The 13,217-nt window shown below is 42.2% G+C and overlaps 1 protein-coding gene across 1 annotated transcript in view; it reads right to left on the bottom strand.

Moving 5' to 3' along the window:
• Positions 1-1,067: 1,067 nt before the first annotated feature.
• Positions 1,068-13,217, bottom strand: part of PLEK (pleckstrin) — a 61,356-nt gene continuing 49,206 nt past the window's right edge. Inside the window, exons 8-9 of the mRNA XM_073628225.1 lie at positions 12,707-12,779; positions 1,068-4,354 (exon numbers count right to left, since the gene is read on the bottom strand). Of these exons, the coding sequence (XP_073484326.1) occupies positions 4,215-4,354; positions 12,707-12,779 (213 nt within the window). The 3' untranslated portion in view covers positions 1,068-4,214. The remainder of the gene's footprint in view (positions 4,355-12,706; positions 12,780-13,217) is intronic.

The raw sequence follows: 13,217 nt of genomic DNA, 5'->3' as shown, positions 1-13,217 counted from the left end.
TTGGGCCCCCCTGCAAACAGCTCCCCCCCCCACAGCTGCCCTAGTGTCAATGCAGCCTGACCTGTGCCACATACAGCGTGACCTGTGCCCAATGCAGCGTGACCTGTGCCCAATACAGTGTGACCTGTGCCCAATACAGCGTGACCTGTGCCCCATACAGCATGACCTGTGCTCCATACAGCGTTAACCTGTGCCCAATACAGCCTGGTCTGCCTGTGCCCCATACAGCCCCACCTATGCAGAGGAAGAGGCAAGCCACCTGGATCAGCAGAGAGCGGGATTGCCCGCTGTAATAGCTTTCATTTAAATTTCCTGTCTTCCTGGGGCTCATCGTCACATAGCCCCACCTCTTGGCCCGATGCCTTTGATGACGGCACATGTCCCGCAATGGATCGCGTTCTGTCTATCAAAGGCACCGGGCCAAAAGGTGGAGCTATGTGACGTGAGCCCCGGAAACACTGGAAGTTCTAATGAAAGCTCTTACATCGGGCAATTCAGCTCTCTGCTGATACGGACAGCTCGCCTCTTCCTTTCCTCTCTCTTCCCCTGGCTGGGAGACTATGCCGGCGGTGCTCTTATCCTCACTGGGCCCCACTCGGCTGGGGGCCCCATAGCGCCCGCATGGGTCGCTATGGTGGTAGTTACGCCCCTGCATGCTCGGAATCAAGCAGAAGAGCAGCACTGGCTAATGAACTTCATTTTTCTCGGCTCGTTGTACGTGTTGTACGTCACCGCGTTCTTGATGTTCGGAATTTCCGACCAACTTTGTGTGACCGTGTGTATGCAAGACAAGTTTGAGCCAACATTCGTTGGAAAAAAAAACATGGATTTTGTTGTCGGAATGACCGATCGTGTGTACGAGGCATTAGAATGCACAGTGCAGTTTTTTTTCCCGCTTCCCCCTATGACCCTTCCTTTGTGTTTCTTTCAGTATAGATCACGCACCTCATCCTATACTGATGATTAGCTTCTGCAAGTAACTGCACATCATCTATATTACAATTATGAAAACCTGTACTGTTGCAAACATTGACATTTGATGTCACAGACTTCAAAAGACACATGAGTAATTTAAACATTTGTTTATTATTTATTAGTGCAATATTCAGAAGTTATAGTAATTACAGATAGTTAGACCAAATTTGGATGCAATTCGTCAGTATGACCATCTCCTATTTGATTTACTGTATCTATTTGTTACATACAGATAAAAGTATTCTTTGTTAAATGAATAGGTCGTGATGTGGACTGTGACAAGGGAGTTTGTTATTGAAGTATTTTTTTTTGTTGTTATCCATTTGTGATAGAAGGATTTAGTGCTTGAACAATGAGTTGTTCTAGAGCTGAATGAGAGCAATCCAATGGCCACTTGTTTCTGCTCAGTATTTTGTAGACTTGTTGCCACTCTAGCATCATAAAATTATTCACGTATATAAAAAATAATATTCATTTCTAGAAGGACATAAATAACCTATTTGATTGTGGCCCCTCTATGTAGTTACATTCAAAGATCCCTACCTCCAATAGCTTCCTTGTAAAAAAATGGTTGTAGCTTACACTGCCTGGTGGACTGGAGTCCAACCAAAGAAATACATTTGTTCGCCTAAAGAATGATTGTATTTCATTGTGTTTCTTATGCCGCGTACACACGAGCGGACTTTTCGACCGGACTAGTCCGATGGACTATCCGACGGACTTTTGGCGGACTTCCAACAGACTTTCCCAACGAACAGACTTGGCTACACAAGATCACACCAATGTCAGACAGATTCGTAAGTGATGACGTACGACTGGACTAAAATAAGGAAGTTGATGGCCAGTAACCAGTAGCTGCCCTAGCGTCGGTTTTCGTCCATCGGACTAGCATACAGACGAGCGGACTTTTCGATAGGAACTGGGTCCAGCGGAGTTCCGACGTAAAGATTTGAAACATGTTTGTGTGTACGCGGCATTAGCCACATTACAATATAAGCATTCACCAGTAGTGATAAGCTAACTGTGCTTGACATAGCTCATCACTACTCACCAAAAGTTGGAACTGCAGGTTAGACCTGTAATTACAGACCTTTGTCTGGAGATAACCCCACACTTCTTGCAGTCTTAGGCTGGCCATAGATGGTTCAAACATTCCTGGGGTACAACCAGCCTGCCGGATTTTACATGCGATTATCACTGTCACTATTTTCATAATCACTGTGTTCTGCCGGCAGGGACGGCTCACCCATGCCCCCACCAGGAGAACACAATGGCTCAGTGGGAGGGATTCAACACTGTCTGTAGTTATAAGAAAGAAATTTACCCCTTATATGGTAGGTCTTAAACAATCTTTGAAGTTCCCATTTTTTGGAAATCTACAAAAAAGTTCAACTCCAGTTAATTATTTTTTGTTGTTGTTTTTCATAGGGTTAAGAGTCAGAATTTCTTTCAGACTTTTTTTCTGTCTGTAAACCCATTGGGGAGATTTTTCCTGATTTGCTGTCTCTGTGTTGCCTGTACAAGGAATAGAGGACACAGACATCATCAAGATCAAGGCATATGAGTTGATTTACTAAAGTCAAATAACAAGTTCAAAGTGGCACTTTGCAAGAGAATTTCCCCCAGAGCTTAAGCAGAGCTTCAATGTCTAAATCAAATGTGGCTATTTTTAATCCTTATGCTGCTAGCATTAGTAAATAGATGGGAGGGCATATCATATTTACTTGTTTTAAACTTATTTTTTTTAACATTTCTTTAGTTACTTCCTGGTTTCCATGCCTAGGAAAATGATGTTCTACATCTCAGGAGTCTTTAGGAGGGAAGGAGTGGCTTGCATGCTCTGTGATCAGCGAGTCTATGAGACTCGGCTGATCACAGATCGGAGTAAGGGGTCGATGCCGACCCCTTACCACATGATCAGCTGTCAGCCAATGACAGCTGATCATGTGTTGTAAACAGGGCCGGTAATCGACTATTTTTCTCCTCGCACTGATAGCTTGAGGATAAAAAAAAAAAGCCAATCACCAGCTGCTGTCAGAGGGACATCGGTCCCGATCAAGGAGAGCTGCCACCAGCTCATCTGTGCCCACCTACCAGTTCACAAAAGTGCCGCCTACCAGTGCCCACCATCACCACCCACCAAGGCCCACAGTGCCACCTATCAGTGTCACCAATCAGTGTCTCATCAACAGTGCTGCCCATTAGTGTCACCTACCAGTGCCCATCAGTGTCACCTACCAATGCCCATCGGTGTCACCTACCAGTGCCCATCAGTGCCATCTATCAGTGGTGCTTATCAGTAACACCTATCAGTGACCATCAGTGCCATCTTATCAGTGGCCATCAGTGCCGCTTTATCTGTGCCCATCAGTACCACCTTATCTGTGCCCATCAGTACCGCCTTATCTCTGTCTATCAGTGCCGCCTTATCTGTGCCTATCAGTGCCCATCAGTGCAGCCTATCAGTGCCCACCAGTGCCACCTCATCAACGCATATCAATTAAGGAGAAAAATTACCTGTTTGCAAAATTTTATAACAAACTATGAAGCTTTTTTTTTTTTTTTTTTAATTTAAAATTTTTTTTTTTAATTAAATTAAATTAAATTTCTGTCTTTTTTTGTTTGTTTAGCAAAAAATAAAAACCCAAGGTGTGATTAAATACCACCAAAAGAAAGCTCCATTTGTGTGAAAAAAATTATAAAAATTTAATTTGAGTACAGTGTTGCATGACCACGCAATTGTCATTCAAAGTGTGACAGCGCTGAAAGCTAAAATTTGGTCTGGGCAGGAGGGGGGTTTAAGTGCCCAGTAAGCAAGTGGTTAGGCATACCCTCCTACCTGCATGCCTGTGCTACGCTGAGAAAAGCCCTCCTTCACCTTCGGAAGACTTCTGGGATGTATGACATTATTTGCCTAGGCAGGAAACCAGGAAGTAACTGAAGACATTTTGAAAAAAAGTTTAAAACAAGGAAATATAATATACCTATCCTATCTATTTACTAATGCTAGCAGGATAGGGATTCAAAATAGCCAATGTTGATTGACAGAGTGAAGATCCGCTTTAATAAGTTATGTGACATCAAAATCTCCTCAACAGAAATAGCTACAGATTTTCTAGTTGAGTATTCTACCCCCAGCTTAAAGCTCAGTAGCAATGATAATGATAAAATACATCACTGCTTTATAACCTGGATAGATTGTATACAGCAAACGTGTGACTCTGCATTGATGTCTAAATCTATTTTCCAATTTTGGAGACGGCTTGAATAGCTTTAATCCACTCTTTGCGCTCTTCTGCTGATGCGGCCTGCAGGTAGTAATGTATCTCAGAGGCTGTGATGATTTCAAAAAGGTTTCCATCGGCTTCTTGTTTTTTTGCTAGGGAAGAAAATGAAATATTATTTTATAAAGAGTAAAGTGCTTCTTACAGGTAAGAAAGAAGAAAATAGATTGAGTAAAAAAAAAACAAAAACGATGCATACAAAGTATCTTCCTGGTGATTTCATGTATATGTGTCCCAGGTGATGTGCGGATCATCAGCAGGACTGAGGAAGCTTTATGACTGCTCTGTTCTAACTCCATAGATCAGAAGCTATGGATATTAGATGCTTCCTGCAATGGAAACTTTTCTCTCTGGACATAGGACAATGCATGGAATGGAGATCATTGAGATGCTGATCAATGTAGCTTCTCCTCGTCATACCTTGCGTCTTTCATAGTTACATAGTTGGTAAGGTTGAATACTTAAAGCTGAGTTCCAACTGCAATCTATATATTTTTTTTTTATAAACCTTTCACAAGCATTTAAAAATGCATTGTAAAACTCCCGTCTTCTGTTAAATTTCTCCCACAATGTCTGGTTTCATCTGTTTAAAGAACTTTGATCATGGTGTTCTGGCCGTTTTCATTTTGCTTGTGGGCATGTGAAGCCCACAAGCATCCTGTTCCAGGTTACGGTGCTTGTTCTCTCCCCGATGTCGCGCATGTGCATTGTGTCATTTTCGGAGTGCTGTTGCTCTGACGAGAAATGCCCCCTGTCGAACAATGCCCGCCCTGTACTGCGCATGCACAGCGCTTGCGTAGTATAGAGCCGCCGAAAGCTGGCGAACAGTGGAATTCAATGTTCGGCGGCTTTGTACTGCGAAAGCGATGCGCGTGCGTAGTACCGGGCGGGCATTATTCGACAGGGGGCATTTCTCGACAGGACACCGTCAACTAATCAGGTTGCCATCACAACGGGTGGCGTCGTCGGAAGTGCCCACCCCGTTGTGTTGGCAACGAAGCCCTCGGCGTTTCCCACTGACTCCTGGGAATAGATGACACACATCTCCCAGGAGCAGTAGCGAGCGGAGGCGCCCAGGGAAGTGACGTAAGGAGCGGCGGTGAGGTAGGAGGAAGATTTCAAGGGACCACATAGCAACAGGCATTAAGAGGTGAGTAAAAAAAAAAAAAAAAAATGTCCAAATGTTTTTTTTATATTATTTCATGCACAGTAATACCTTTTGGGTGGAACTCCACTTTAACACCAGTCCATCCAGTTTCACAAAGAAAAGAGAAGCAGCGCCATCTAAGTGTAGCAATAAGATCTCATAATTTATTTTTACAAAATTGCCAACTCCGACAAGGAAGTGCTGGGAACCACCAGCACAGCAAAGGATAAGCGTCTTGGGGATGTGCACCCAGCAGCACCGGAGCTACCTAGTGGTGTTACCTGTTTGACAAGCGCATATTCTACTGCTTTTTGTGAGTTGCCAATTTTGTGAAAATAAATAATGTGGTCTTATTGCTACACTTAGATGGCGCTGCTTCTCTTTTCCTTGTATTTCATACAGAGTCCCTTCCAGCTCTTTTTGAATCGGATGCCATCGACCTAAGCATCCTTGAACTATTTTGGGATCATTTTTGGAATTTAATCGTTTGCCGACTGTCTGCCCTTGATTGGCGGCGGCAGGATGGCACTCCTGCGTGAATCACCGCAGCTGTACGGTGTGCGCTTTAAGGAGTATAGGGCGCGCGATAGCCGTCGGCTACCCGCAATTGCTCCTGAGAAGAAGAGAATGGAGATCTGTCAATGTAAACAGACAGATCTCCATTTTGTCAGGGGTGAGGAGAGCAATCTGTTGTTCCTACTGCCTAGGAACAACAATCGGTCTCCTCCCCCAGGCAGTCCCATCCCCCCACAGTTAGAATCACTCCCTAGGACACACATTTAACTCCTTGATCGCCCCCTAGTGTTAACCCCCTTCCCTACAAGTGACATTTGTACAGTCATAATTGGCTATTTATAGCACTTATCGCTGTATAAATGTCAATGGTCCCAAAATAGTGTGAAAAGTGTCTGATCTGTCCGCTGTAATGTCACAGTCCCAATAAAAATCGCAGATCGCTGCCATTACTAGTAGAAAAAATAATAATAATAAAAATGCCATAAATCTATCCCCTATTTTGTAGATGCTATAACTTTTGCGCAAACCAATCAATATACGCTTATTGCGTTTTTTTTTACCAAAAATATGTAGAAGAATACATATAGGCCTAAACTGAGGAAGAAATTTGTTTTTTTTTTATATATATATTTTTTGGGGATATTTATTATAGCAAAAAGTAAAAAATATTGCTTTTTTTTTTTTTCAAAATAGTCTGTCTTTTTTTGTTTATAGCGCAAAAAATAAAAACCGCAGAGGTGATCAAATACCACCAAAAGAAAGCTGTATTTGTGGGAAAAAAAGGACATCAATTTTGTTTAGGTACAGTGTCGCACGACCACACAATTGTCAGTTAAAGCGACACAGCGCCACATCGTAAAAAATGGCCCAGTCAGGAAGGGGGGTAAATTCTTCTGGGGCTGAAGTGGTTAAGAATTTTTTCATGTGTTTTATGTGTTTTTATAAATTTGTCATTATGTCACACACCCGAACCTGCCTCTCTCAGTGCACCAAATACCGTCCCTATTTGTCTAGTCCATCCAGTTCAACCTGTGTGGGTGTAGGTCTGTGTGTGTGAATACATTTTTGTGATGTCACTTCCTCTGCTTCCAATTTCTCCCAATAGCAGAAGGCGAAAGTGCTTTGAAAGACTAAACAAGATGGTGGATGGCACTTTAATAATGCAGTATAAGACAGAATTCATATCAAGTTAATTTGTTTAAGGGCTCATTTTCACTTGTGGTGCCCTTGGAAGAGTGATCAACAGAGGATCTCTTTTCACAGGGCATTTGACAGGCAGTGAGGAGGCATTATGCCACCTACTCACTTCTTCTTTCAAACCCTAAAAATCTGTACCACTTTACAAATGCGGTTTTGGGGCAGTTTGACAGGTGGTAAGGATGCAGTTGTGGCATGGCTCCATTCAGTTGAATGAGTCGTGTTTAGTGGGAGGTACTGACAGGTGAACGTGACGGGAGGAGAGGGGGTGGTATAATTTCTGCATTGTGTACATTGCTATGCACAGCTTAAGGAGGAGTGTTTGGGATGCAGTAAAAATGTGGCTCAACTGCATGTTTTTACCGTGCCTAAACCACAGGTGTAAGTGAAGCCTAAAGGCTAAGAATGGCACCAACACAATTCACCATAATATTGACGCTGCTCTCATTGTAGTATAGTTCTGCTTCATCAAGGTAAAAATATTGTTAACAGGAGCAAGTAGCATGTGGTAAAATACTACAGAGGTTCTTTTGAAGTGACATGTCTGCAAACGGCGCTCCCCCACGATCCAGCGGTGGACTGTTCCTGAAGTCATCACATCCAGAGCAGGACTATAGGTGTGATGACATCAGGAACAATCCATTGCACAAGACCTCTAGACCACGGGAGGGGCAGGAGCCATCGGGACCGATCTTGTGCAGGGAGAATCGGAGGATCAGGTAATTATACTTCCGTCTCCAATCCCTAGACAAAAACCAGCAGTTGACCCGTGCAGTGCAGGCACAGCCCCACTGCATGGGAGAACTTTTTTTGCCTGAAGTTCAGCTTTAACCACTTGCCCTTCGGAAGGTTTACTCCCCTTCATGATCAAGCCATTTTTTGCAATATGGCACTGCATTACTTTAACTGACAATTGAGCGGTTGTGCGACGCTGTACCCTTTTTTCCAACAAATAGAGCTTTCTTTTGGTGCCATTTTTTCTAATATAAAACATATCCAATAAAAAAATGTAAAAAATCAAATTTCTTCATAAATTGAGGCCAATAGGTATTCCGCTACATGTTTTTGGTTAAAAAACTCCCAATAAGTGTATATTGATTGATTTGCACAAAAGTTATAGCGTCTACAAACTATGGGATTGATTTATGGAATATTTTTACATTTTTTTTACTAGTAATTGTGGCGAACAGCGACTTATAGCAGCACCCTGACATTGCGGCATGACAATTCGGACACTAAGTGACACTTTTTGGGGACCAACGATACTAATACAGTGATCAGTGCTAAAAATATGCACTGTCACTGTACTAATGACACTGGCAGAGAAGGGGTTAACACCAGGGGGCGATCAAAGGGTTAAATGTATTCCTAGGGCGTGTTTTCTAACTGTGTGGGGAGTGCTTGTACTGTGGGAAGGCAGAGATCTGTGTTCCTGCTTAGCAGAAACACAGGATCACTACCTTCCCTTCTAACAGAATAGCGATCTTCCTTGTTTACATAGGCAGACTGCTGTTCTGTCTCTCTTGGGAATGATCGGCGGGTTCCGGCAGACATCGCGTCCGTTGGACCTGCTGAATGGCTCCCGCTATGTCCAATGACAGCGGGAGCAGGTTGCCCACGCTGCAGACCCGAAGGTGCATGATCACGTACAGGTACATGATTCTGCACAGAAGACCGCTTTGCCGTTATATACACACATATATATATATATATATATATATATATATATATATACACACAGTTGTGCTCATAAGTTTACAAACCCTGCAGAATTTATGGTTTCTTGGCCATTTTTCAGAGAATATGAATGATAACACAAAAACTTTTCTTTGTGTTATTATAAGCCATTTATTATCAATCAACTGTGTTTACTCTTTTTAAATCATAATGGCAACAGAAACTACCCAAATGACCCTGATCAAAAGTTTACATACCCTGTTGATTTTGGCCTGATAACATGCACACAAGTTGACACAAAGGGGTTTGAATGGCTGTAACTATCCTCACCTGTGATCTGTTTGCTTGTAATTAGTGTGTGTGTATAAAAGGTCAATGAGTTTCTGGACTCCTGACAGTCCCTTGCATCTTTCATCCAGTGCTGCACTAACGTTTCTGGATTCTGAGTCATGGGGAAAGCAAAAGAATTGTCAAAGGATCTGCGGGAAAAGGTAGTTGAACTGTAAAAAACAGGAAAGGGATATAAAAAGATATCCAAGGAATTAAATGCCAATCAGCAGTGTTCAAACTCTAATCAAGAAGTGGAAAATGAGGGGTTCTGTTGAAACAAACCACGGTCAGGTAGACCAACTAAAATTTCAGCCACAACTGCCAGGAAAATTGTTTGATATGCAAAGAAAAACCCACAAATAACTTCAGGTGAAATACAGAACTCTCTAAAAACATGTGGTGTGGCTGTTTCAAGATACACAATAAGGAGGCATCTGAAGAAAGATGGGCTGCATGGTCGAGTCGCCAGAAGAAAGCCATTACTACGCAAATGCCACAACGTATGCCGCTTACAATATGCCAAACAGCACAGAGACAAGCCTCAAACCTTCAGGCACAAAGTAATTTGGAGTGATGAGACCAAAATTTAGCTTTTTGGCCAGGGGCGTTGCTAGGTCTACAAAAGACCTGGGGCTAGACCCCATAGCAGCGAAATAAAGAAAGTCATACACTTGGGCGGGCATACACATGTATATAATATACGTGTGTATATATATATATATATATATATATATATATATATATATATATATATAAAACACTATATATTATTACATAAGGGTCACCAAGGCCCCCCTCATTACATCAGGGTTCCCAGAGAGCCTCCCCCTTACATCGGGGACCCCAGAGAGCTTGTCACGTCACCTGCCACCAGATGTGGATTGTTACATACAGAGAGGTTAGGGTATATAGAAGAGAGGCTAGTGTATACAGAGAGGCTTGGTATACAGAGAGGCTAGTGTATACAGAGAGGCTGGGTATACAAAGATGCTAATGTATATACAGATAGGCTGGTGTATATACAGAGAGACTGGGTATATACAGAAAGGCTGGTGTATATACAGAGAGGCTAGGTATACAGAGAGGCTGGGTATACATGGAGAGGCTAGGTACACAAAGAGGCTGGGTATATACAGAGAGGCTGGGTATACAGAAAGGCTGGGTATATACAGAGAGGCTAGTGTATATACAGAGAGGCTGGGTGTATACAGAGAGGCTGGGTAAACAGAGTTTTCCCCCTCCCCCATGGTCTGCACTCACCTGCTCAGGAGCTCAGTCTGAGAAACTTCCTCCCAACTCTATGACATGAGCGTAGCAAGGGGGAGACTCGCTCTCACACACATCTCCCTTCTCTGGATGTCAGTGAAGCACGGAGTACAGACAGCAATGTGTCAGGCAGCCCAGGACACTCTCATGATAGGGCCAGCCCTTGGCACGGGGCTATGGGCCCCAGATTCGGGGCTCCAGTCTCAATAGCCACCCCTTAACGACGCCATTGTTTTTGACCACAATCAGAAATGCTACATTTGGGGAGGAGTCAACAAGGCCTATATTGAAAGGTACACCATTCCTACTGTGAAACATGGAGAGGGATCGCTGATGTTTTGGAGGATGTGTGAGCTACAAAGGCACAGGAAATTTGGTCAAAATTAATGGCAGATGAATGCAGTATGTTATCAAAAAATACTGGAGGAACAATTGCGTTCATCAGCCAGGATGCTGCGCATGGGACATACTTGGACATTCCAACATGACAATGATCCAAAACACAAGGCCAAGTCGACCTGTCATTGGCTACAGCAGAATAAAGTGAAGGTTCTGGAGTGGCCACCTCAGTCTTCTGATCTCAACATCATTGAGCCACTCTGAGGAGATCTCAAATGTGCAGTTCATGCAAAACAGCCCAAGAATTTACAGCAACTGGAGGCTTTTTGCCAAGAGGAATGGGCAGCTTTACCATCTGAGAAGATAAAGAGCCTCATCCACAAATACCACAAAAGACTTCAAGCTGTCATTGATGTTAAAGGGGGCAATACACAGTATTAAGAACTGGGGTATGTAAACTTTTGATCAGGGTCATTTGGGTAGTTTCTGTTGCCATTATGATTTAAAAAGAGTAAACACAGCTGATTGATAATAAATGGCTTCCGCCAAACACTAACCATGAGTGAAAGAAATGTTTTTGTGTTATCATTTATATTCTCTGAAAAGTGGCCAAGAAATCATAAATTCTGCCAGGGTATGTAAACTTATGAGCACAACTGTATATACAGTATATGGTCGACAAGCAGTTAAAGTGAAATTCCAGTCAGAACCTAACTAATACATATGTGCAATTAGTTTCGTAACGAATCGAAATTTGGCTGTATTTTGCTTCTTTCGGACACTCAAATGAAAGAAAAAAATAAAGAATTTCAACTAATACGAAAGAAATTATAACAAAAATAATGAATTAATTCAGCATGATTTGTTAATTAGTTAAAGGTCTAACGAAACATCAGGTTCCTCCTGGTACCAGCAGCAGTGACACAACACTGGAAAAATGTATTCCTGAGAAGTATTCTGTTGTATTGCATTTGAGCAGAGGAGACAAGTTTTGAGAAGCAGCAGAAGAGACATTGTCATTGTGTGTGTGTGTTAATGGATTTAATAAACAAACGACTTTTATAATTACAATTCGTTACCACAAATATATCTACATAAATAACAAATTATCCGAAAACAAAACAATTAAACATTAAAACGCATTGATTCATTATAACAAATATATCTAGACTCTACAGAAATAAGGAATTATCTGAAAGCGAATTAACGTAACGTAACGAATGTAACAGAACAAAATTATGTATTTTACGAATGAAAACTAAATTAAATTTTCCACCGTGCACAAGTCTACTAACTAACGCTAACCTTACTCTCTGCCACAGTCTAACCCTAATCTATCTAGCCCTGCAAACCAAAAATCCCTGTACTTACCTGTTCTGCAGCCGCTCTGGTCCCCCGCTGAGTTGTCAGCGGGGGCTTCAGTGTGTGAGGGTGCAGAAGAGGCAGCCGACAATGGAGACCCCAAAGTAACTCTGTGGGTGATGTCACTTCTCAGGCATTTCCCAGCCATTATCGGTCCTCTCCTGCACGAAGCATCTGCCACTGGAGACCAGACTGGAACGGCTTCAGAACAGGTAAGTACAGCAATTTTTGCTTTACAGGGCTAGATAGATTAGGCTTAGAATGTGGCAAAGAGTAGATTTAGAGTTAGCTTCTGACTGGAATTCCACTTTAAATATAAACCTTTCACTTCCTGTCCCAGAGATGGAACAGGAAGTAAGGATAGACAGTTGTCCCCAGAATACTGTAGTTGTCCGGATTGGGAGATTTCCCTCCATTTTCTATTCCAGTAGCAACTGTCAAATTTTTGGATTCTCCAAGGCCTGTGCTGGTGATAGTGGTCTCCAGGACAAATAACATAGAGAGTCATAGAAACCTGTGATAACCCTTTCAGCTCCTATGTGTTAGAAACATCTGTACATTCATTCATTAAAAAGAATTAAATCTGCCATATCAAATTTAGTGAGCGACTTACCATCAGTCAAACCCTCTACTGCGGTCACTACACAGCCCCTCAAGTGAATAGATCCTAAAGCTTCATTATCCCCCTGTTAATACAAAGAAGACAATATAATCAATAAACTGAGTAATGGGAGCTTCTCCTATATAGTAAATTTGATTATGTTTACATTGGGCAACTCAGGCATGCCTGCAAATTGTACAGCATCAAAATTTACTCTGTACGGGTTACTGGCTCCTGGTGGTACCTCTTGATCATGGAGGCAACATCCTGTGATATTTTTTAAAAAAATCATATTTTTAAGTAAAACAAATTGCACAATTTTTTTCTTGGGTAAATATGAAATAGCACAGGAATATTTCATGGTTATGATTTACAATCAGTGGTTGCAGACCGTGGCTAATTTTTCATGTGATTACAAGGTTAAACTTAAAGCTAAACATTGGTTTAACCACTTCCAGACCAGGCCAATTCTGGCACTCCTCTCCTACATGTAAAAACCATCATTTTTTTGCTAGAAAATTAT

This window comes from Aquarana catesbeiana, linkage group LG04 (genome assembly GCF_042186555.1).
Source record: "Aquarana catesbeiana isolate 2022-GZ linkage group LG04, ASM4218655v1, whole genome shotgun sequence".
NCBI classification, from domain to species: Eukaryota; Metazoa; Chordata; class Amphibia; order Anura; family Ranidae; genus Aquarana; species Aquarana catesbeiana.
This window is presented reverse-complemented; position numbering and strand designations above follow the sequence as displayed.